This window comes from Oncorhynchus clarkii, chromosome 4, assembly GCF_045791955.1.
Source record: "Oncorhynchus clarkii lewisi isolate Uvic-CL-2024 chromosome 4, UVic_Ocla_1.0, whole genome shotgun sequence".
NCBI lineage: Eukaryota > Metazoa > Chordata > Actinopteri > Salmoniformes > Salmonidae > Oncorhynchus > Oncorhynchus clarkii.
The window spans coordinates 27,653,781-27,678,780 of record NC_092150.1 but is presented as its reverse complement, the minus strand read 5'-3'; the positions used below and the strand labels follow the sequence as shown (position 1 = coordinate 27,678,780).

The following is a 25,000-nucleotide window of genomic DNA, read 5'->3' as shown; positions in this document are numbered from 1 at the left end:
TGTTGTGTCTTAATGGTTCTGCTGAACTATGATCATTATATCCATGATGAGCATCAGTCATATCATGTACAGATCTATTCAGACCGTCACACAGACTCATAAAAATGTACAGATTCATAGTTGTTCCAGCTCTGCTCCAAAAGGTACAGCAGAGGACACAAGAAGAGAGGGGAGAGGAAGGGAGAGGAGAGAAGAAGAGAGGGGAGAGGAAGGGAGAGGAGAGAATAAGAGAGGAGAAGAGAGGGTAGAGGGAGAGGAAAGAAGAAGAGAGGAGAAGAGAGGGGAGAGGAAGGGAGAGGAGAGAAGAAGAGAGGAGAGAGGAAGTGAGAGGAGAGAAGAAGAGAGGAGAAGAGAGGGGAGAGGAAGGGAGAGGAGAGAAGAAGAGAGGAGAAGAGAGGGAAGAGGAAGGGAGAGGACAGAAGAAGAGAGAAGAAGAGAGGAGAGAGGAAGGGAGAGGAGAGAAGAAGAGAGGAGAAGAGAGGGGAGAGGAAGGGAGAGGAGAGAAGAAGAGAGGAGAAGAGAGGGGAGAGGAAGGGAGAGGAGAGAAGAAGAGAGGAGAAGAGAGGGGAGAGGAAGGGAGAGGAGTGAAGAAGAGAGGAGAAGAGAGGGGAGAGGAAGGGAGAGGAGAGAAGAAGAGAGAGGAGAGGAAGGGAGAGGAGAGAAGAAGAAAGAGAAGAGAAGAGAGGGGAGAGGAAGGGAGAGGACAGAAGAAGAGAGGGGAGAGGAAGGGAGGGGAGAGAAGAAGAGAGGAGAAGAGAGGGGAGAGGAAGGGAGAGGAGAGGAGAAGAGAGGAGAAGAGAGGGAAGAGGAAGGGAGAGGAGAGAAGAAGAGAGGAGAAGAGAGGGGAGAGGAAGGAAGAGGAGAGGAAAAGAGAGGAGAGAGGAAGGGAGAGGAGAGAAGAAGAGAGGAGAAGAGAGGGTAGAGGAAGGGAGAGGAGAGAAGAAGAGAGGAGAAGAGAGGGGAGAGGAAGGGAGAGGAGTGAAGAAGAGAGGAGAAGAGAGGGGAGAGGAAGGGAGAGGAGAGAAGAAGAGAGAGGAGAGGAAGGGAGAGGAGAGAAGAAGAAAGAGAAGAGAAGAGAGGGGAGAGGAAGGGAGAGGACAGAAGAAGAGAGGGGAGAGGAAGGGAGGGGAGAGAAGAAGAGAGGAGAAGAGAGGGGAGAGGAAGGGAGAGGAGAGGAGAAGAGAGGAGAAGAGAGGGAAGAGGAAGGGAGAGGAGAGAAGAAGAGAGGAGAAGAGAGGGGAGAGGAAGGAAGAGGAGAGGAAAAGAGAGGAGAGAGGAAGGGAGAGGAGAGAAGAAGAGAGGAGAAGAGAGGGGAGAGGAAGGGAGAGGATATAAGAAGAGAGGGGAGAGGAAGGGAGGGGAGAGAAGAAGAGAGGAGAAGAGAGGGGAGAGGAAGGGAGAGGAGAGAAGAAGAGAGGAGAAGAGAGGGGAGAGGAAGGGAGAGGAGTGAAGAAGAGAGGAGAAGAGAGGGGAGAGGAAGGGAGAGGAGAGAAGAAGAGAGAGGAGAGGAAGGGAGAGGAGAGAAGAAGAAATAGAAGAGAAGAGAGGGGAGAGGAAGGGAGAGGACAGAAGAAGAGAGGGGAGAGGAAGGGAGGGGAGAGAAGAAGAGAGGAGAAGAGAGGAGAGAGGAAGGGAGAGGAGAGGAGAAGAGAGGGAAGAGGAAGGGAGAGGAGAGAAGAAGAGAGGAGAAGAGAGGGGAGAGGAAGGAAGAGGAGAGGAAAAGAGAGGAGAGAGGAAGGGAGAGGAGAGAAGAAGAGAGGAGAAGAGAGGGGAGAGGAAGGGAGAGGATAGAAGAAGAGAGGGGAGAGGAAGGGAGGGGAGAGAAGAAGAGAGGAGAAGAGAGGGGAGAGGAAGGGAGAGGAGAGGAGAAGAGAGGGGAGAGGAAGGGAGAGGAGAGAAGAAGAGAGGAGAAGAGAGGGGAGAGGAAGGGAGAGGAGTGAAGAAGAGAGGAGAAGAGAGGGGAGAGGAAGGGAGAGGAGTGAAGAAGAGAGAGGAGAGGAAGGGAGAGGAGAGAAGAAGAAAGAGAAGAGAAGAGAGGGGAGAGGAAGGGAGAGGACAGAAGAAGAGAGGGGAGAGGAAGGGAGGGGAGAGAAGAAGAGAGGAGAAGAGAGGGGAGAGGAAGGGAGAGGAGAGGAGAAGAGAGGAGAAGAGAGGGAAGAGGAAGGGAGAGGAGAGAAGAAGAGAGGAGAAGAGAGGGGAGAGGAAGGAAGAGGAGAGGAAAAGAGAGGAGAGAGGAAGGGAGAGGAGAGAAGAAGAGAGGAGAAGAGAGGGGAGAGGAAGGGAGAGGATAGAAGAAGATAGAAGAGAGGGGAGAGGAAGGGAGAGGACAGAAGAAGAGAGGAGGAGAGAGGGGAGAGGAAGGGAGAGGAGAGAAGAAGAGAGGAGAAGAGAGGGGAGCGTTCTTACCTGAGGGTACGGAGGCAGGGTTGAAGGGGGTGAAGAGTTCGGGTGTGGGCTGCAGGCCCAGAGAGGGGTCCAGGGTGTTGGCTGGAGAGGCAGGGGTCTGAGGGAAGAGAGGAGAATGGGGAGGAACAGGTGAAAACTACTTTCCACCCTCCCTAAACAGACACACACACGCAAAACAGTGGTCTAACTACACCCTGATCAAATGTGAGCGAGAGGGGGGGGGGGGGGGGGGGGGGGTGTACTCACCGAGGGGGAGTAGATGTCCGGGAGTGTGGAGATGTCTCCAAAGAGCTCTAATTGGTTGATATTCTGCCAATCAGAAAGAGAGTTCACACCCGTCAGACGTCAAGCTACAATAGAAAAAGTCAGTGTTGCATGTCCCAACACACGTGCAACACGCGTCACAAAAATACAGAACACACAACATGCCAGACGCGACCTGGTACCTACCTCTGGCGGCCACAGTGACATCATCAAACTGCACCACAGGGTGATGATATCATGAATGAATGGAGTGATATGATTGGTGGAGGAAACATACAGTCCCTACCTGATCCAAGTTACCCTAATCCACAGTATCTCTTGTCCCTTAACTTCAATCTCTCTATACATGTCTCTCTACATTTCATATCTCTATATATGTCTCTCTACATTTCATATCTCTATACAGTGCCTTGCAAAAGTATTCGGCCCCCTTGAACTTTGCGACCTTTTGCCACATTTCAGGCTTCAAACATAAAGATATAAAACTGTATTTTTTTGTGAAGAATCAACAACAAGTGGGACACAATCATGAAGTGGAACGACATTTATTGGATATTTCAAACTTTTTTAACAAATCAAAAACTGAAAAATTGGGCGTGCAAAATTATTCAGCCCCCTTAAGTTAATACTTTGTAGCGCCACCTTTTGCTGCGATTACAGCTGTAAGTCGCTTGGGGTATGTCTCTATCAGTTTTGCACATCGAGAGACGGACATTTTTTCCCATTCCTCCTTGCAAAACAGCTCGAGCTCAGTGAGGTTGGATGGAGAGCATTTGTGAACAGCAGTTTTCAGTTCTTTCCACAGATTCTCGATTGGATTCAGGTCTGGACTTTGACTTGGCCATTCTAACACCTGGATATGTTTATTTTTGAACCATTCCATTGTAGATTTTGCTTTATGTTTTGGATCATTGTCTTGTTGGAAGACAAATCTCCGTCCCAGTCTCAGGTCTTTTGCAGACTCCATCAGGTTTTCTTCCAGAATGGTCCTGTATTTGGCTCCATCCATCTTCCCATCAATTTGAACCATCTTCCCTGTCCCTGCTGAAGAAAAGCAGGCCCAAACCATGATGCTGCCACCACCATGTTTGACAGTGGGGATGGTGTGTTCAGCTGTGTTGCTTTTAAGCCAAACATAACGTTTTGCATTGTTGCCAAAAAGTTCCATTTTGGTTTCATCTGACCAGAGAACCTTCTTCCACATGTTTGGGGTGTCTCCCAGGTGGCTTGTGGCAAACTTTAAACAACACTTTTATGGATATCTTTAAGAAATGGCTTTCTTCTTGCCACTCTTCCATAAAGGCCAGATTTGTGCAATATACGACTGATTGTTGTCCTATGGACAGAGTCTCCCACCTCAGCTGTAGATCTCTGCAGTTCATCCAGAGTGATCATGGGCCTCTTGGCTGCATCTCTGATCAGTCTTCTCCTTGTATGAGCTGAAAGTTTAGAGGGACGGCCAGGTCTTGGTAGATTTGCAGTGGTCTGATACTCCTTCCATTTCAATATTATCGCTTGCACAGTGCTCCTTGGGATGTTTAAAGCTTGGGAAATCTTTTTGTATCCAAATCCGGCTTTAAACTTCTTCACAACAGTATCTCGGACCTGCCTGGTGTGTTCCTTGTTCTTCATGATGCTCTCTGCGCTTTTAACGGACCTCTGAGACTATCACAGTGCAGGTGCATTTATACGGAGACTTGATTACACACAGGTGGATTGTATTTATCATCATTAGTCATTTAGGTCAACATTGGATCATTCAGAGATCCTCACTGAACTTCTGGAGAGAGTTTGCTGCACTGAAAGTAAAGGGGCTGAATAATTTTGCACGCCCAATTTTTCAGTTTTTGATTTGTTAAAAAAGTTTGAAATATCCAATAAATGTCGTTCCACTTCATGATTGTGTCCCACTTGTTGTTGATTCTTCACAAAAAAATACAGTTTTATATCTTTATGTTTGAAGCCTGAAATGTGTCAAAAGGTCGCAAAGTTCAAGGGGGCCGAATACTTTTGCAAGGCACTGTATATGTCTCTCTACATTTCATATCTCTCTATATATATCTCTCTCCATTTCATATCGCTCTATATATGTCTCTCTACATTTCATATCTCACTATATATATCTCTCTCCATTTCATATCTCTCTATATATGTCTCTCTCCATTTCATACCTCTCTATATATGTCTCTCTCCATTTCATATCTCTCTATATATGTCTCTCTACATTACATTTCTCTCTAACATCGCTCATCACATTCTTTCTAGCATTAATACGGTATTTAGCCCTGTGGAGCCCAGAGAAAAAAGGAGACTATTTTTAGTTGTTAAAGATGTGAGGCTTTACATGGTCAGAGATTAGCATAAATCAGAGATACGGCCAATCAGAGCCATATATATAAAGCTAGATCTATCTCCAGCATTCTGCTGTTCAGGGCTCTGGGGATCATGTCTGCACAGACGCTTCTTAGAATATCTGCTTTCTGGCTCCACTAGTTAAACCGATAGGTCACACAGACCATGGCACTCTTATTATATTCTAAAGCTTATAGTGTGTGTGTTCTATCTATCAGATAATGGATCACAAAGAGCGTGTAGTTTCTAGCCATACGGCGGAATGCTGTATTTCTGCTGTTAGTTAGAGAGGAGGAGATATGTACATACTGTTACTGATAGAAAGACAACACTCACAGTACGAGGGAGATACATTACCCTGTCTTTCTTTCAATCCTGAACTTACTGACATCTATGGCTGATAGTTTTAGTCTGAATCTCCCGGAAGCTTCCCTTCTGACCTCTGTGGTCTCAGTGTGGTCACTGCAGTGTATTACTAAAATGAGTAACATTTGGGACGTAGCCTGGGTCAATACTGAGCTGAGTGTGTGTTATTAATGAGCTGTGAGGAGTACTGAGCTGAGTATATCCTGTGTGTTATTAATGAGCTGTGAGGAGTACTGAGCTGAGTATATCCTGTGTGTTATTAATGAGCTGTGAGGAGTACTGAGCTGAGTATATCATCTGTGTTATTAATGAGCTGTGAGGAGTAGAATAATAGCGAACTATGAAATAACACATATGGAATCATGTACTAACCAAAAGTGTTAAACAAATCAAAATATATTTTATATTTGAGATGACAGCTTTGCACACTCTTGGCATTCTCCCAACCAGCTTCACCTGGAATACATTTCAATTAACAGTTGTGCCTTGTTAAAAGTACATTTATGGAATTTCTTTCTTTCTTAATGCGTTTGAGCCAATCAGTTGTGCTGTGACAAGGTAGGGTGGTATACAGAAGCTGCCCATCATTACGCACACCTGTCACCATCGTTACGCGCATCAGCGCTTCATTGGACTCACCTGGATTCCATCACTTTATTGATTGCCTCCTCTTTATCTGTCTATTCCTCAGTTTAATCCCCGTGTCAGCATTAATGTTGTTCTGTTTCCCTCGTCCAGACGCTGTCCATGTTTTGTTTCATTTCTGTTATTAATAAAATATTCACTCCCTATACTTGCTTCTCGTCTCCCAGCGTCTGTCCTCACACCGCCACAGGAAAGGAAGACCCAGTTACCTCTGCTGCAGAGGACAAGTTCACTAGAGTTACTAGCCTCAGAAATTGCAGCCCAAATAAATGCTTCACAGAGTTCAAGAAAAAGACACATCTCAACATCAACTGTTTAGAGGAGAGTACGTGAATCAGGCCTTCATGGTTGAAATGCCGCAAAGAAACCACTACTAAAGGACACCAATAACAAGAAGAGACTTGCTTGAGCCAAGAAACACGAGCAATGGACATTAGACCGGTGGAAGTCTGTCCTTTGGTCTGATGAGTCCAAATTTGAGATTTTTGGTTCCAACCGCCGTGTCTTTGTGAGACGCAGAGTAGGTGAACGGATGATCTCCACGTGTGGTTCCCAACATGAAGCATGGAGGAGGTGGTGTGATGGTACTTTGCTGGTGACACTGTCAGTGATTTACCTCAGCATTCTGCAGTGATGCGCCATCCCATCTGGTTTGTGCTTAGTGGGACCATAATTTGTTTTTCAACAGGACAATGACCCAACACACCTCCAGGCTGTGGAATGGCTATTTGATCAAGAAGTAGAGTGATGGAGTGCTGCATCAGATTACCTGACATCCACAATCACCCGTCCTCAACCCAATCGAGATGGTTTGGGATGAGTTGGACTGCAGAGTGAAGAAAAAGCAGCCAACAAGTGCTTAGCATATGTGGGAACTCCATCAAGACGGTTGGAAAAGCATTCCAGGTGAAGCTGGATGAGAGAATGCCAAGTGTGTGCAAAGCTGTCATCGAGGCAAAGGGTGGCTACTTTGAAGAATATAAGATAGAAAATATACTTTGATTTGTTTAACACTTTTTTGGTTAGTACACTATTCACTATGTAGAAAATAGTACAAATAAAGAAAAACCCTTGAATGAGTAGGTGTGTCCAAACTTTTGATTGGTTCTGTATGGGATCACTTTCAGTTAGTGTGGGTAGATTTATTTCCACTATCATTTGCCCTTATAACCCTGGTTGCACCCAGATAGTTGTACATGAAGACTATAGAGTTGAGAAGGCTAGTCCTTCATAATGCACCTTACCTGTGGAGTCCATACACTGTCCATATCCATGAGATCTATCAGAGACTGTTGTTGTGGCTGTTGTGGCTGTTGTTGTGGCTGTTGTTGTTGTTGGTGACCATTTTGAGAATTCTGCACAGCCAAATGAGATGGAGGATGGTGGGATGAGATAGAAACACAGACACAGAAATGATGCATCACACACTCAAACATAAACAGACATATGGAGACAGGGTGAGTTGAGGTGGAGGGATGGAGCATTACATGTTACTGTTCGCACGCACACACACACACACACGCGCACACACACACACGCACGCACGCACGCACGCACACACACACACACACACACTCACACACACACACACACACACACGGAGCTCATCACATCCGATTCCTGCTCTCTTTCCTCCATCTCGCTCTCTCTGCCCATCCCTTGCCCCTCATCACTGCGACAACCACCTATCAATTAGCGGTCTCCAAGGAAACAGTAATTAGCATGGGCATGTGTTTGCATACGATTAACGCAGCCCCCTTAATTAACGCCCACCTCCCCGATCCCCTGCTGTCTCGCTGAACACACACACACACATGTACACACACACACACACACACACACCACACTAGACCGAATACACACACAAACAATGCATGCATGGACACACACACACTATCCCACTTGTGCTTCATTGCCAGGTGACAATAGGCTGACCTCTTTTGGGTCAAAGCCAGGGAATGAGCCATGTTAAACCAACAGACTGTGTAAACTCACACAGGGTCAAGGACTCCGGAGATTGAGGTAGTCATGTGTGTGTGTGTGTTTTACATATGTGTGTATATGTGTGTCTGTGTTCGCGTTTGTATGTGCGTGCCTTTGTGTGTGTGTGTGTGTGTGTGTGTGTGTGTGTGTGTGTGTGTGTGTGTGTGTGTGTGTGCGTACGTGCACGCGTGTGTTTGTAAGTGCGTGCCTTTGTGTGTGTGTGTGTGTGAGTGTGTGTTTGTGCGTGCATGTGTGTGTTTTTATATGCGCGCCATTGTGTGTGTGTGTGTGTGTGTGTGTGTGTGTTTGTTATTGGTTCATTATTGGTTAATAGCATTGAGAGACAGAAGGTGACAGTATAAATAACAGTGGAGGTTTAGACAGAGGTGACAGTCTAAATAACAGTGGAGGTTTAGACAGAAGGTGACAGTCTAAATAACAGTGGAGGTTTAGACAGAGGTGACAGTCTAAATAACAGTGGAGGTTTAGACAGAGGTGACAGTCTAAATAACAGTGGAGGTTTAGACAGAAGGTGACAGTCTAAATAACAGTGGAGCATAAGGTTTAGACAGAGGTGACAGTCTAAATAACAGTGGAGGTTTAGACAGAGGTGACAGTCTAAATAACAGTGGAGCATAAGGTTTAGACAGAGGTGACAATCTAAATAACAGTGGAGGTTTAGACAGAGGTGACAGTCTAAATAACAGTGGAGGTTTAGACAGAAGGTGACAGTCTAAATAACAGTGGAGCATAAGGTTTAGACAGAGGTGACAGTCTAAATAACAGTGGAGGTTTAGACAGAGGTGACAGTCTAAATAACAGTGGAGGTTTAGACAGAAGGTGACAGTCTAAATAACAGTGGAGGTTTAGACAGAAGGTGACAGTCTAAATAACAGTGGAGGTTTAGACAGAAGGTGACAGTCTAAATAACAGTGGAGGTTTAGACAGAAGGTGACAGTCTAAATAATAGTGGAGCATAAGGTTTAGACAGAGGTGACAGTCTAAATAACAGTGGAGCATAAGGTTTAGGCAGAGGTGACAGTCTAAATAACAGTGGAGGTTTAGACAGAAGGTGACAGTCTAAATAACAGTGGAGGTTTAGACAGAAGGTGACAGTCTAAATAACAGTGGAGGTTTAGACAGAAGGTAACAGTCTAAATAACAGTGGAGCATAAGGTTTAGACAGAGGTGACAGTCTAAATAACAGTGGAGGTTTAGACAGAGGTGACAGTCTAAATAATAGTGGTGGTTTAGACAGAGATGACAGTCTAAATAACAGTGGAGGTTTAGACAGAGGTGACAGTCTAAATAACAGTGGAGCATAAGGTTTAGACAGAGGTGACAGTCTAAATAACAGTGGCGGTTTAGACAGAGGTGACAGTCTAAATAACAGTGGAGGTTTAGACAGAAGGTGACAGTCTAAATAAAAGTGGAGCATAAGGTTTAGACAGAGGTGACAGTCTAAATAACAGTGGCGGTTTAGACAGAAGGTGACAGTCTAAATAACAGTGGAGCATAAGGTTTAGACAGAGGTGACAGTCTAAATAACAGTGGAGCATAAGGTTTAGACAGAAGGTGACAGTCTAAATAACAGTGGAGCATAAGGTTTAGACAGAGGTGACAGTCTAAATAACAGTGGAGGTTTAGACAGAAGGTGACAGTCTAAATAACAGTGGAGCATAAGGTTTAGACAGAGGTGACAGTCTAAATAACAGTGGAGGTTTAGACAGAGGTGACAGTCTAAATAACAGTGGAGGTTTAGACAGAAGGGGACCGTCTAAATAACAGTGGAGCATAAGGTTTAGACAGAGGTGACAGTCTAAATAACAGTGGAGGTTTAGACAGAAGGTGACAGTCTAAATAACAGTGGAGGTTTAGACAGAAGGTGACAGTCTAAATAACAGTGGAGGTTTAGACAGAAGGTGACAGTCTAAATAACAGTGGAGGTTTAGACAGAAGGTGACAGTCTAAATAATAGTGGAGCATAAGGTTTAGACAGAGGTGACAGTCTAAATAACAGTGGAGCATAAGGTTTAGACAGAGGTGACAGTCTAAATAACAGTGGAGGTTTAGACAGAAGGTGACAGTCTAAATAACAGTGGAGGTTTAGACAGAAGGTGACAGTCTAAATAACAGTGGAGGTTTAGACAGAAGGTAACAGTCTAAATAACAGTGGAGCATAAGGTTTAGACAGAGGTGACAGTCTAAATAACAGTGGAGGTTTAGACAGAGGTGACAGTCTAAATAATAGTGGTGGTTTAGACAGAGGTGACAGTCTAAATAACAGTGGAGGTTTAGACAGAGGTGACAGTCTAAATAACAGTGGAGCATAAGGTTTAGACAGAGGTGACAGTCTAAATAACAGTGGCGGTTTAGACAGAGGTGACAGTCTAAATAACAGTGGAGGTTTAGACAGAAGGTGACAGTCTAAATAAAAGTGGAGCATAAGGTTTAGACAGAGGTGACAGTCTAAATAACAGTGGCGGTTTAGACAGAAGGTGACAGTCTAAATAACAGTGGAGCATAAGGTTTAGACAGAGGTGACAGTCTAAATAACAGTGGAGCATAAGGTTTAGACAGAAGGTGACAGTCTAAATAACAGTGGAGCATAAGGTTTAGACAGAGGTGACAGTCTAAATAACAGTGGAGGTTTAGACAGAGGTGACAGTTTAAATAACAGTGGAGGTTTAGACAGAAGGGGACCGTCTAAATAACAGTGGAGCATAAGGTTTAGACAGAGGTGACAGTCTAAATAACAGTGGAGGTTTAGACAGAGGTGACAGTCTAAATAACAGTGGAGGTTTAGACAGAAGGTGACAGTCTAAATAACAGTGGAGGTTTAGACAGAAGGTGACAGTCTAAATAACAGTGGAGGTTTAGACAGAAGGTGACAGTCTAAATAACAGTGGAGGTTTAGACAGAAGGTTACAGTCTAAATAATAGTGGAGCATAAGGTTTAGACAGAGGTGACAGTCTAAATAACAGTGGAGCATAAGGTTTAGACAGAGGTGACAGTCTAAATAACAGTGGAGGTTTAGACAGAAGGTGACAGTCTAAATAACAGTGGAGGTTTAGACAGAAGGTGACAGTCTAAATAACAGTGGAGGTTTAGACAGAAGGCGACAGTCTAAATAACAGTGGAGCATAAGGTTTAGACAGAGGTGACAGTCTAAATAACAGTGGAGGTTTAGACAGAAGGTGACAGTCTAAATAACAGTGGAGGTTTAGACAGAAGGTAACAGTCTAAATAACAGTGGAGCATAAGGTTTAGACAGAGGTGACAGTCTAAATAACAGTGGAGGTTTAGACAGAGGTGACAGTCTAAATAATAGTGGAGGTTTAGACAGAGGTGACAGTCTAAATAACAGTGGAGGTTTAGACAGAAGGTGACAGTCTAAATAACAGTGGAGCATAAGGTTTAGACAGAGGTGACAGTCTAAATAACAGTGGAGGTTTAGACAGAGGTGACAGTCTAAATAACAGTGGAGCATAAGGTTTAGACAGAGGTGACAGTCTAAATAACAGTGGCGGTTTAGACAGAGGTGACAGTCTAAATAACAGTGGAGGTTTAGACAGAAGGTGACAGTCTAAATAACAGTGGAGCATAAGGTTTAGACAGAGGTGACAGTCTAAATAACAGTGGCGGTTTAGACAGAAGGTGACAGTCTAAATAACAGTGGAGCATAAGGTTTAGACAGAGGTGACAGTCTAAATAACAGTGGAGCATAAGGTTTAGACAGAAGGTGACAGTCTAAATAACAGTGGAGCATAAGGTTTAGACAGAGGTGACAGTCTAAATAACAGTGGAGGTTTAGACAAAGGTGACAGTCTAAATAACAGTGGAGGTTTAGACAGAGGTGACAGTCTAAATAATAGTGGAGGTTTAGACAGAGGTGACAGTCTAAATAACAGTGGAGCATAAGGTTTAGACAGAGGTGACAGTCTAAATAACAGTGGAGGTTTAGACAGAAGGTGACAGTCTAAATAACAGTGGAGCATAAGGTTTAGACAGAGGTGACAGTCTAAATAACAGTGGAGGTTTAGACAGAAGGTGACAGTCTAAATAACAGTGGAGGTTTAGACAGAGGTGACAGTCTAAATAATAGTGGAGGTTTAGACAGAAGGTGACAGTCTAAATAACAGTGGAGCATAAGGTTTAGACAGAAGGTGACAGTCTAAATAACAGTGGAGGTTTAGACAGAAGGTGACAGTCTAAATAACAGTGGAGGTTTAGACAGAGGTGACAGTCTAAATAACAGTGGAGGTTTAGACAGAGGTCACGGTCTAAATAACAGTGAAGGTTTAGACAGAGGTGACAGTCTAAATAACAGTGGAGGTTTAGACAGAGGTGACAGTCTAAATAACAGTGGAGGTTTAGACAGAGGTGACAGTCTAAATAACAGTGGAGGTTTAGACAGAGGTGACAGTCTAAATAACAGTGGAGGTTTAGACAGAGGTGACAGTCTAAATAACAGTGGAGGTTTAGACAGAAGGTGACAGTCTAAATAACAGTGGAGCATAAGGTTTAGACAGAGGTGACAGTCTAAATAACAGTGGAGGTTTAGACAGAGGTGACAGTCTAAATAACAGTGGAGGTTTAGACAGAGGTGACCGTCTAAATAACAGTGGAGGTTTAGACAGAAGGTGACAGTCTAAATAACAGTGGAGCATAAGGTTTAGACAGAGGTGGCAGTCTAAATAACAGTGGAGGTTTAGACAGAGGCGACAGTCTAAATAACAGTGGAGGTTTAGACAGAAGGTGACAGTCTAAATAACAGTGGAGGTTTAGACAGAGGTGCCCTACTGGCTATAGTACAGTATTACAACCCCTACAGATACACACAGGCCTGGTAAGCACAGATAAAAGTCATTAAGTCTCAGTGTTGTGTGGTGGTAAAGGAGAGCAGTAGGGCTGTGGGATCTCACTAGTATACATTCTATAAGCTTCTTAGCACTGCTGGGATAATACAGGAACACAGGACAGAACTGACTGCCACAATCCACACCGTCTGACTACGACTACACAATGTGTGTGTGTTCTGCAGTGTGAGCTAGGAGAGCCCAGTGGAAGTACAGGGGGAACAGTGAGCAGGGCAGATTTTGACAACGAGGCCCCCTCCCTACCATTAGGATCTTAGGTTTTTAGACAGGTGTCAGAGATGGAGTAGTAGGCGCAGAATAGCTATGAGGTTATGAGGATGGAGTTATTAGCTGATGAAACAGAGCGATGTTTAACTACCATGTTTAATAAGATCATAAAGGAGACGGAGAGTTATGGTGCATCCTGACAACGGTCAAGGTCAACTGGAATGACGCACACACGCACACCCACACCCACACACACATATAGGTGTGCACATGCACATACATACACTCTCTCTCCCTCTTACCAATCTCTTCGTTCTAGTATTGTCAGTCCATGCATGTTTGTTCGTTCACCAGCAGACCACTGCCAGCCATGCATCACCAAGGCACCACACTGCATGCAATGCACACACACCCCTACCACCACACTGCATGCAACCAGCACCAAGCATAGAGGAAATCCCACCCACTGTAATTCACATACACAGCGACTCCACCCACACTCCCACAAAGCCACAGCACAGCACAGCACAGAGCCAAAGCCACGGCACAGGATATGCACAGGCAACACCATCGCACCAAAGGGCACACAGGTACACAGAGCTGGACTCACTGGGTGTCTCTTGGGGACGTCATATACCCCCTCCTTCTGTTGACTGGTCGGAACCTGGACAACCAACCAACCAATCACCACACAACAGCCCACCAACCACACGTTAGCTTTTGTTAACATGACAACCTTAATGTAATGTACTAGAAAGTATCGGTTGCAGGAAACACCAAAGCAATACAAGACTATAAAATAAAGCCTTACGCGACAGTCAAATGTAGACTGAAGCCTGGACATTGTCAGGACTGACAGACAACATTAACTGAGAGTCTCTTATGGCTTGCATCTGAGTGTGTGTCTGTGCGTCTATATGTGCTCGTGCATGTGTGTGAGAGTGATGTAATCTGTATTCAAATCTATGAGTTGAGGCTTCATTCAGAGTAATCTGTGGACTATCAGCAGCTCTCTCCCTCTCCCCGTCCTCTCTCTCTCTCACCCTCTCTCTCTCCCTCTCCCCGTCCTCTCTCTCTCACCCTCTCCCCGTCCTCTCTCTCTTCCTCTCCCCGTCCTTTCTCTCTCTCCCTCTCCCCGTCCTCTCTCTCTCACTCTCTCTCTCTCCCCTCGTCCTCTCTCTCTCCCCGTCCTCTCTCTCTCTCATGCTCCCTCTCTCCCTCTCCCCGTCCTCTCTCTCTCTCTCTCCCTCTCCCCGTCCTCTCTCACTCTCCCCGTCCTCTCTCTCTCACTCTCTCTCTCCATCTCCCCGTCCTCTCTCTCTCACTCTCTCTCTCTCCCTCTCCCCGTCCTCTCTCTCTCTCCCCCTGTCCTCTTTCTCTCCCTGTCCTCTCTCTCTCTCTCTCACTCTCTCTCTCTCCCTCTCCCCGTCCTCTCTCTCTCTCCCCATCAGCTCTCTCTCCCTCCCCTGTCCTCTCTCTCTCTCCCCCCGTCCTCTCTCTCTCCCTCCCCCGTCCCCTCTCTCTCTCTCCCCGTCCTCTCTCTTTCTCCCCCTGTCCTCTCTCTCTGTCCCTCCCCCGTCCTCTGTCTCTCCCTCCCCCGTCCTCTCTCCCACCCCCGTCCTCTCTCTCTCGCTCTCTCTCCCCGTCCTCTATCTCTCCCTCCCCCGTCCTCTCTCTACCCCCGTCCTCTCTCTCTCCCCTCTCTCTCTCCCCGTCTCCCCGGACTATCAGCAGCTCTCTCCCTCTCCCCGTCCTCTATCTCTCACCCTCTCTCACTCCCTCTCCTCGTCCTCTCTCTCTCCCTCTCCCCGTCCTCTCTCTCTCTCACTCTCTCTCTACATATCCCCGTCCTCTCTCTCTCACTCTCTCTCTCCCTCTCCCCGTCCGCTCTCTCTCTCCCCCTGTCCTCTTTCTCTCCCTGTCCTCTCTCTCTCTCACTCTCTCTCTCTCCCGCTCCCCGTCCTCTCTCTCTCTCCCCATCAGCTCTCTCTCCCTCCCCTGTCCTCTCTCTCTCTCCCCCGTCCTCTCTCTCTCCCTCCCCCGTCCCCTCTCTCTCTCTCCCCGTCCTCTCTCTCTCTCCCCCCGTCCTCTCTCTCTCCCTCCCCCGTCCTCTCTCTCTGTCCCTCCCCCGTCCTCTGTCTCTCCCTCCCCCTGTCCTCTCTCTCCCCGTCCTCTCTCTCCCACCCCCATCCTCTCTCTCTCGCTCTCTACCCCGTCCTCTATCTCTCCCTCCCCCGTCCTCTCTCCCTCCCGCGTCCTCTCTCTCTACCCTCGTCCTCTCTCTCTCCCCTCTCTCTCTCCCCGTCTCCCCGGACTATCAGCAGCTCTCTCCCTCTCCCTGTCCTCTATCTCTCACCCTCTCTCACTCCCTCTCCCCGTCCTCTCTCTCTCCCTCTCCCCGTCCTCTCTCTCTCACCCTCTCTCTCTCCCTCTCCCCGTCCTCTCTCTCTCACCCTCTCTCTCTCCCTCTCCCCATCCTCTCTCTCTCACTCTCTCTCTCCCCCGTCCTCTCTCTGTCCCCGTCCTCTCTCTCGGACGCTCCCTCTCACCCTCTCCCCGTTATCTCTCCCTCTCCCCGTCCTCTCTCTCTCACTCTCTCTCTCTCCCTCTCCCCGTCCTCTCTCTCTCACTCTCTCTCTCTCTCTCCCTTTCCCCGTCCTCTCTCTGTCTCTCCCTGTCCTCTTTCTCTCCCCATCCTCTCTCTCTCTCACTCTCTCTCTCTCCCTCTCCCTGTCCTCTCTCTCACTCCCCATCCTCTCTTTCTCCCTCCCCCGTCCTCTCTCTCTCTCCCCCGTCCTCTCTCTCTCTCCCCTTGTCCTCTCTCTCTCTCTCCCCATCCTCCTCCCTCCCCCGTCCTCTCTCTCTCTCCCTCCCCGTCCTCTGTCTCTCCCTCTCCCTGTCCTCCCTCCCTCCCCCATCCTCTCTCTCTCTCCCTCCCTCCCCCATCCTCTCTCTCTCTCCCTCCCTCCACCGTCGTCTCTCTCTCTCCCTCCCCCGTCCTCTCTTTCTCTCTCCCTCCCCATCCTCTCTCTCTCTCCCTCCCCCGTCCTCTCTCTCTCTCCCTCCCCCGTCCCCTCTCTCTCTCTCCCCTTGTCCTCTCTCTCTCTCTCCCCATCCTCCTCCCTCCCCCGTCCTCTCTCTCTCTCCCTCCCCGTCCTCTGTCTCTCCCTCTCCCTGTCCTCCCTCCCTCCCCCCATCCTCTCTCTCTCTCCCTCCCTCCCCCATCCTCTCTCTCTCTCTCCCTCCCCCATCCTCTCTCTCTCTCCCTCCCTCCCCCATCCTCTCTCTCTCTCCCGCCCTCCCCCGTCCTCTCTCTCCCTCCCTCCCCCATCCTCTCTCTCCCTCCCTCCCTCATCCTCTCTCTCCCTCCCTCCCCCATCCTCTCTCTCCCTCCCTCCCTCTCCCTCCCCATCCTCTCTCTCTCCCTCCCTCCCCCATCCTCTCTCTCCCTCCCTCCCCCATCCTCTCTCCCTCCCGCCGCGTCCTATCTCTGTCTCTCTCCAATATAGAGTGGCATAATGTGGTCTTATCAGAGAGAAACATGCAATAAACTGGTCTGTCTGTGGTTGTGTTTCAAATAACAGCATATTCCTCGTGTAGTGCACTACTTTTGGCCAGAGCCTGGATATTAGGGTCTATTGAGACACAGCCATAGAGAGAGAGAGACAGAGTGATACAGGTCTCTATATGTGTTATCTGCGTTCTGTTCGATTAACTGATGACTTATTGTCCCTGACGTGTCAGACTGACAAACTAATCCACCTGATTGATCTGTTGTGAATGGAAAGGTAAATAAAAACCTGATGGGACAAACATTTCTGTCCATCATAACAGTCTGAAGACCACAGATTTACCCAGCCAGGCCACCCGTGATACAAGTTGGAATTCGTCATCCTCGGGAGATGATTTGGAAACCAGCCACTAGGGTCAACGGTGAGCGCTGTTACCTTCAAGTAGGTTTCGGTTTTGCTGGGCATAAGCATCTGCCTCTGGTGCCAAAGGTTGTAGCGATAGAAAGTTGTTTTTGAGATTTGGTTTTAAGCCTATACCAAACCATAACCCTTATCGTAACCATTCAGAGTTAACACCTAACCTTAACCATTCAGAGTTAATGCCTAAACTTAACCCTAACCTTAAAAATGTGGAGTTAATGCCTAAATGTAACCTTGAACACTTCGAAATGTAACGTTTGGAACAACTTTGAAATTTCACATTTGAGTGAGTTTGTGAGAGCAAGTTGTATTTACCAACACCTGAGTCCTCTCTCCACCATCTCTCCTCCCTCTATCTTCCCTAATCACTCTCTCTTCTCTCGTTCTCCTGTTTTTTTATCTCTCTCTCTCTCATCCTTCTTCATCTCTCCATCTCTCAGATTGTTTGTTTCTAGAGGCAGACATCTTTTGGCTCTGTGGCACACTTCTAACACGTCTTCTCGCATGTGTGTGTGTGAGTGTGTGTGTTTGTGTGTGTGTGTTAGAGCCGCTCTATTTTCAATCCATTTTATTTAAAGATCAAACGAAAGCCTGGTGATTAATCTTTCCCCCTCCCTCATTCCCACTCCCTCTTTCATCTCCGCAGGAAAAGAGAGGAGGGAAAAGAGGAAGAGGGGGAAGGAGGAGGGGTCTGCCTTACTCACAGGCCAAGAATAACACCACACACACCTCCCCCATTTCCTCATCGCCTGGAGGTTTCACCCAGTCCTCCTGAGAAGAGAACCCAGAGAAAGGCCATCTCCCCTAGGATAAACTTAGTCAGATAGCCCCTGATCCCTCTCTGGACACTGGGTCTGCACCACTGCATGTTGTTGGCATAGTCTATTACCAGCCTCTGTTTCCTATGTTTTCCTGTGCATGCGTGTACATTCTTCTCTCAGGTTTCAGTTGTGTCTGTCAGTAGTGAAGCTGTAGGGGATGTTATTCTCTAATCATCTCTATTCCCATTGGAACCATGCTCCTGTCACTCACACAACTCCACCAATAAAATCCAAGCAGAGGGGAGGGGCTTGTACCTGATAAATGCTCTCTTCTGATTGGTCACGGATGGGCTCGTGTCCCGCCTCAAACACAATGTACTACAACACCGGCAGCAGAGGGAGGAGAGGAGAGGAGGAAGAACGAGAAAGAGAAAAATAGGAAATAGGAAATAGAAGAAAAAGGAAAAGGAAAGACTGAGAATAGGAAGCAAAGATGTGATTGGTCAAACAGAATCATCTGTGGGTCCCGCCCCCAAGCAATCCCAGATAGATACCCTCAGACACAGACACACACACACACAAAACCACAACCACACACAACTCAGTCTGTCTGACAAGAACCCTGGGACTCCCCCACAATCCCCCGCAGACACAGAGCAACAGGCAAGGCGATTGGAAAATTGGAAGAAGCATTAGAGAGAAACATTCTGATTGGATAACAGCATTATAGAAGAATTCTGATTGGTGTTTAGAAGTTACCTGGTAGACCGGATCCTCCAAATCTTCTTCCAGAATAGTCTAAAGACAGACGGACGGACGGACGGAGAAGGGGAAGAGAGAAGATAGAAGAGTGGAGAGGGGATAGAAGAGTAGAGAGGGGAGAAATAGAGTAGAGAGGGGATAGAAGAGTAGAGAGGGGATAGAAGAGTAGAGAGGGGTAGACAAGTAGAGAGGGGATAGAAGAGTAGAGGGGTAGAAGAGTAGAGAGGGGATAGAAGAGTAAAGAGGGGAGAAAGAGAGTAGAGAGGGGATAGAAGAGTAAAGAGGGGAGAAAGAGAGTAGAGAGGGGGTAGAAGAGTAGAGAGGGGATAGAAGAGTAAAGAGGGGAGAAAGAGAGTAGAGAGGGGATAGAAGGGTAGAGAGGGGATAGAAGAGTAGAGAGGGGATAGAAGAGTAGAGAGGGGATAGAAGAGTAGAGAGGGATAGAAGAGTAGAGAGGGGGTAGAAGAGTAAAGAGTGGAGAAAGAGAGTAGAGAGGGGATAGAAGAGTAGAGAGGGGATAGAATAGTAGAGGGGAGAAAGAGAGTAGAGAGGGGAGAGAAGAGTAAAGAGGGGAGAAAGAGAGTAGAGAGGGGATAGAAGAGTAGAGAAGGGATTGAATAGTAGAGGGGAGAAAGAGAGTAGAGAGGGGATAGAAGAGCAGAGAGGGGAGAAAGAGAGTAGAGAGGGGATAGAAGAGTAGAGAGAGGATAGAAGAGTAGAGGGGAGAAAGAGAGTAGAGAGGGGATAGAAGAGTAGAGAGAGGATAGAAAAGTAGAGAGGAGATAGAAGAGTAGAGAGGGGGTAGAAGAGTAGAGGGGGGAGAAAGAGAGTAGAAAGGGGGTAGAAGAGTAAAGAGGGGATAAAGAGAGTAGAGAGGGGATAGAAGAGTAGAGAGGGGAGAAAGAGAGTAGAGAGGGGATAGAAGAGTAGAGAGGAGAGAAAGAGAGTAGAGAGGGGATAGAAGAGTAGAGAGGGGATAGAAGAGTAAAGAGGGGAGAAAGAGAGTACAGAGGGGATAGAAGAGTAGAGAAGGGAGAAAGAGAGTAAAAATGGGATAGACGAGTAGAGAGGGGAGAAAGAGAGTAGAGAGGGGATAGAAGAGTATAAAGGGGATAGAAGAGTAGAGAGGGGAGAAAGAGAGTAGAGAGGGGATAGAAGAGTAGAGAGGGGATAGAAGAGTAGAGAGGGGAGAAAGAGAGTAGAGGGGATAGAAGAGTAGAGAGGGGTAGAAGAGTAAAGAGGGGAGAAAGAGAGTAGAGAGGGGATAGAAGAGTAGAGAGGGGGTAGAAGAGTAGAGAGGGGATAGAAGAGTAGAGAGGGGGTAGAAGAGTAGAGAGGGGATAAATAGAGTAGAGAGGGGATAGAAGAGTAGAGAGGGGATAGAAGAGTAGAGAGAGGGGATAGAAGAATAGAGAGGGGAGAAAGAGAGTAGAGATGGAAGAGGAAAGCCAGGAAGATCAGTGTAGTTGACAGATAGAGGCAGCAGCACCAAGCATTCCCAACAGATAATCACATAGTACACACAGAACAGCCCTGTCGCCTCCTCTGCATTATGTGTGTAAGTGAATGTGAGGTAAAAGTGAACGTGGTTGTGTGTACCTGGTACACAGCCTGTTCACACTGTTTGTCTTTCTGGGCTTTCTTCTCCATCTCCTCCCTCTGTTTGATGTCATAGATGAGCTGGAACAGGTCCCGGAGGTCCAGGATCACTGGTTCTGCCTGGGAGGTGGAGAGGAAGTAGAACACTGATATAGCTCTGTGGGTAACCAACCAGGTCACCCCTGATACAAGTCAGTATTCGACGTTCATACATGCCTGAGGACGTCGGGAGAATGACGTGAAAACCGGCCGCTAGGGGCAACAGTGAGCACTGTTACTTTCAAATAGGTTTCAGTTTTTCTGGGGCGTTGTGGATGGGCTCGGGGATGGGCGTACAGAGTTAATACCTAACCTTAACCCTTACCTTTACCATTCAGAGTTAATACCTTAACCCTTACCTTTACCATTCAGAGTTAATACCTTAACTCTTACCTTTACCATTCAGAGTTAATACCTTAACCCTTACCTTTACCATTCAGAGTTAATACCTTAACCCTTACCTTTACCATTCAGAGTTAATACCTTAACCCTTACCTTTACCATTCAGCGTTAATACCTTAACTCTTACCTTTACCATTCAGAGTTAATACCTTAACCCTTACCTTTACCATTCAGAGTTAATACCTTAACCCTTACCTTTACCATTCAGAGTTAATACCTTAACCCTTACCTTTACCATTCAGAGTTAATACCTTAACCCTTACCTTTACCATTCAGAGTTAATACCTAACCTTAACCCTTACCTTTACCATTCAGAGTTAATACCTTAACCCTTACCTTTACCATTCAGAGTTAATACCTAACCTTAACCCTTACCTTTACCATTCAGAGTTAATACCTTAACCCTTACCTTTACCATTCAGAGTTAATACCTTAACTCTTACCTTTACCATTCAGAGTTAATGCCTTAACCCTTACCTTTACCATTCAGAGTTAATACCTAACCTTAACCCTTACCTTTACCATTCAGAGTTAATACCTAGCCTTAACCCTTACCTTTACCATTCAGAGTTAATGCCTTAACTCTTACCTTTACCATTCAGAGTTAATACCTTAACCCTTACCTTTACCATTCAGAGTTAATACCTTAACCCTTACCTTTACCATTCAGAGTTAATACCTTAACCCTTACCTTTACCATTCAGAGTTAATACCTTAACCCTTACCTTTACCATTCAGAGTTAATGCCTTAACCCTTACCTTTACCATTCAGAGTTAATGCCTTAACCCTTACCTTTACCATTCAGAGTTAATACCTAACCTTAACCCTTACCTTTACCATTCAGAGTTAATACCTTAACCCTTACCTTTACCATTCAGAGTTAATGCCTTAACCCTTACCTTTACCATTCAGAGTTAATACCTTAACCCTTACCTTTACCATTCAGAGTTAATACCTTAACCCTTACCTTTACCATTCAGAGTTAATACCTAACCTTAACCCTTACCTTTACCATTCAGAGTTAATACCTTAACTCTTACCTTTACCATTCAGAGTTAATACCTTAACCCTTACCTTTACCATTCAGAGTTAATGCCTTAACTCTTACCTTTACCATTCAGAGTTAATACCTTAACCCTTACCTTTACCAATCAGAGTTAATGCCTAATGTTAACCTTAAACAAAAATGTGACTTTTGGAACAACTTTGAAATGTGATGTTTGAGAAACATGGATGAACGTCTAATTCTGACGTGAGACTGTGAGCGTTAGTTTTAACACACACACACATATACAGGCTGGCGCACACTCTCTCACACACACAAGCATGTGCATACACACACACACACACACACACACACACACACACACACACACACACACACACACACACACACACACACACACACACACACACACACACACACACACACACATCACCTCACATTCACAGTGTAATAGAGCATTAGGATGTGAGGTCTTAGTTTCACTATGAACAGATTCGGAGCAGAGAGCTGGGGATTCTGAGGGGTGAGCCTGGGGAACAATGAAATATAGATCATGTTTAATATTTGATTGAGGCATAACAGGGAGTTCCCAGACAGTGTTCGGACATCACCAGTACAGTGTTGCGTTCCAACATGTTCCTACTTCCTTCCTACCCCATCTGAACTCTGATTCAGTCTTAGATAAATCATGTGGTGTGGGTCTCAATCTCTTCTCTCCTTTCCTCTCTCTCACTTTCTCTGTTCCCTCTCTCTTCTCCCTGTATATAATTAGTAGTGAACAGACATCTCTCTTGTCGTCTCTGTCCTCAGAAAACACTACAGGGACGGAACTCTCCTAGCACACCCAGAGGAGTACATGGCAGCTTGCTGGGTTGTTCTGTTTCCCAGGGCGCCAGGTCAGTTCCTGGGAGGATTGACGGGTCGTTAGAGGTGATGACACACTCACACACTCATCGAGTCGCTACGGGAAATCAATATGGCAGCAGAGAGCAGAGACAGCCTCACACAAAACACAGACACGAGACACAGACAGCAACAACACAGAGAGAATATAGACACACACACAGCAGAGCAGACGGGGCTCTCTATCTGTAGAGGGCTGATTCAAGGATCAGTATCTTAATGTGAACAGGACAATGTTCCCAGGGGCAAGCAGAGGACAATGGGGAGTCATGGACAACAGAAAAGCTCACAAAGGCACGTACACACACACACACACACACACACACACACACACACACACACACACACACACACACACACACACACACACACACTGTGTGGTACTCACAGACTGTGCTGTCTTGATGGCTACGAAGCGGTGGTTGCCCTCTTTCCCACAGACATAACCAAAGGCTCGGTGGTCTGTGATGTCCTTAGCGATGTAAGAGATCTCATGGACCGCATGGTGGTGCTGGAGGACCTGAGAGAGACCAGGCAGAGAAACACAGTCAGAGACTGGACCCTTGATCTAGAGATAAAAAGAAGAGAGGAAAGAAGGGAGGAGAGAGAAGAGAGAGAGAAGAGAGAGAGAGGAGAGAGAAGAGAGAGAGAAGAGAGAGAGAGAAGAGAGAGAGAAGAGAGAGAGAGAAGAGAGAGAGGAGAGAGAGAGAAGGGAGAGAGGAGAGAGAGGAGAGAGGAGGGAGAGGATCTGGCAGAACTTATTTTCAGAGCTCAGACAGCTCTCAGCAGGAAGTGGCCCTCACACACCCCTTGCCAAATTGAGGACAGACGGAGGGAGACAGTCACACTATTCCCTGTGAGCCTCTGTTGTGTTGTTGTGCCAGGCAGGAAGAAGGGGGATTAGACCTCCTCAACCCACACACAGACACACACACACACACACAGACACACACACACATACCCGCCTGCTCGTTTAACAGTCTTTAGTTCCCCTGCTCTCCCCAGTTTAGCCAGAGCGTTTGCGCCAGGGAGGGATGGCTGTGCCCATGGCAGATGGCTCTGGTTGTCCCAGAGAACGGGAGACGGGACTGAATCTACCCACACACTCACGCATACTTACACTGACTTTCAAACACACACAAACACACATAGCACGCTCAAACATGCATACCGATGCCACGCATACACCCACACACATACGTGTGTGTGTGCGCATCCGTGTACGTGTGTGTGTGTGTGTGTGTGTGTGTGTGTGTGTGTGTGTGTGTGTGTGTGTGTGAGTGTAAGTGGCAAAGACAGTCGCGTCGCTGCAGGCAGTCGAGTTGATCAATTCATCTGCTCACTGGATGTGTCACTACAGGCAGAGGCAATCTCAGAACGCAACACTGACACCCAAAACACAGAGATGTGTATCTGTCAACCCCAAACAGAGCTCTGACAGTACAGAGCATCCGGCAGCAGCTACAGTGGAAGGAGACAGAGGCCGTGTGTGTGTGACTGATGCCTTCTATATTTAATAAGTAGGCTGATGATTGTCATCATTCCCATTGACTGACCTGACAATAATAAGAGCCCCTCCCCTCCAATAACCAAGCCAGCAGGAGTGGCACGCCCACACAAACATGCACGCACATCCCGTGCCGGTAGATTGAACCAGGGTTTCTCGTCCGAGGCTGAGGCTGGAGAGGGGTTGACATACGAAACTTTTCCTTTCTCTCTTAAAGGCCTCTCCCTCTCTCCACCCCTCCATCACCACGGTGACCATGACGGAGAGAGAGCGAGAACACGGGCACCCGCCCTCTGTGGGGACGGAGGAGAGATTAATGTTCCCTCGCTCCTCTTCTCTATCCTCCACGACCTTCCCTCTTCTGTGAGAGAGCTCATCCATCCATCCGTCCATAAGGGGGGTTGGGGGATGTAAGCAATATGGCTGCAGTGTGGGAGGTAGAGAGGCAAGGCCACACACACACACACACACACACACAAACACACTCACAGGCACACACCGTGGCACCCTGCACACAGAGAAAGACAGGCTGCACTGATATCAGACGATAAACCAGGTTTGTATTCTGATCTACTTAGGAGGTTTCAATTAGGTCCTCCTGATTTCCCCTGGGACTCTTTAGAGCTGCCTCATTAACAAGCCCACCTGTCCCCCTGGACCAATACCACACACACACACACACACACACACACACACATACACACACACACACACACACACACACACACACACACACACACACACACACACACACACACACACACACACACACACACACACACACCTTTAAAACTCACCCCAAACTTCTCATCAAAGATCTTGATCCCTCCAAAGGAGACAGTTAGAAACACCTTCTGTTTGTGGTCTCCTTTAGACCGCCCTGCTGCTGCTATGCCCTACAGAACAGACACAAAGAGACAGTTAGAAACACCTTCTGTTTGTGGTCTCCTTTAGACCGCCCTGCTGCTGCTATGCCCTACAGAA

The 25,000-nt window shown here is 46.9% G+C and overlaps 1 protein-coding gene across 3 annotated transcripts in view; it reads right to left on the bottom strand.

Annotated features, from left to right (window-relative positions):
• The window catches only part of LOC139406671 (disabled homolog 1-like), an 88,931-nt gene that overhangs the window by 7,047 nt on the left and 56,884 nt on the right, over positions 1 to 25,000 (bottom strand). For 2 of the 3 annotated variants that reach the window (XM_071149540.1, XM_071149539.1), the window contains exons 4-9: positions 24,814 to 24,912; positions 22,898 to 23,029; positions 20,159 to 20,278; positions 7,278 to 7,388; positions 2,653 to 2,715; positions 2,407 to 2,503 (exon numbers count right to left, since the gene is read on the bottom strand). In XM_071149540.1, the coding sequence (XP_071005641.1) occupies positions 2,407 to 2,503; positions 2,653 to 2,715; positions 7,278 to 7,388; positions 20,159 to 20,278; positions 22,898 to 23,029; positions 24,814 to 24,912 (622 nt within the window). Of the gene's footprint in view, positions 1 to 2,406; positions 2,504 to 2,652; positions 2,716 to 7,277; positions 7,389 to 13,714; positions 13,769 to 18,112; positions 18,176 to 18,556; positions 18,596 to 20,158; positions 20,279 to 22,897; positions 23,030 to 24,813; positions 24,913 to 25,000 lie in introns of all 3 variants that reach the window. The other variant, XM_071149538.1, reaches the window with a different exon arrangement.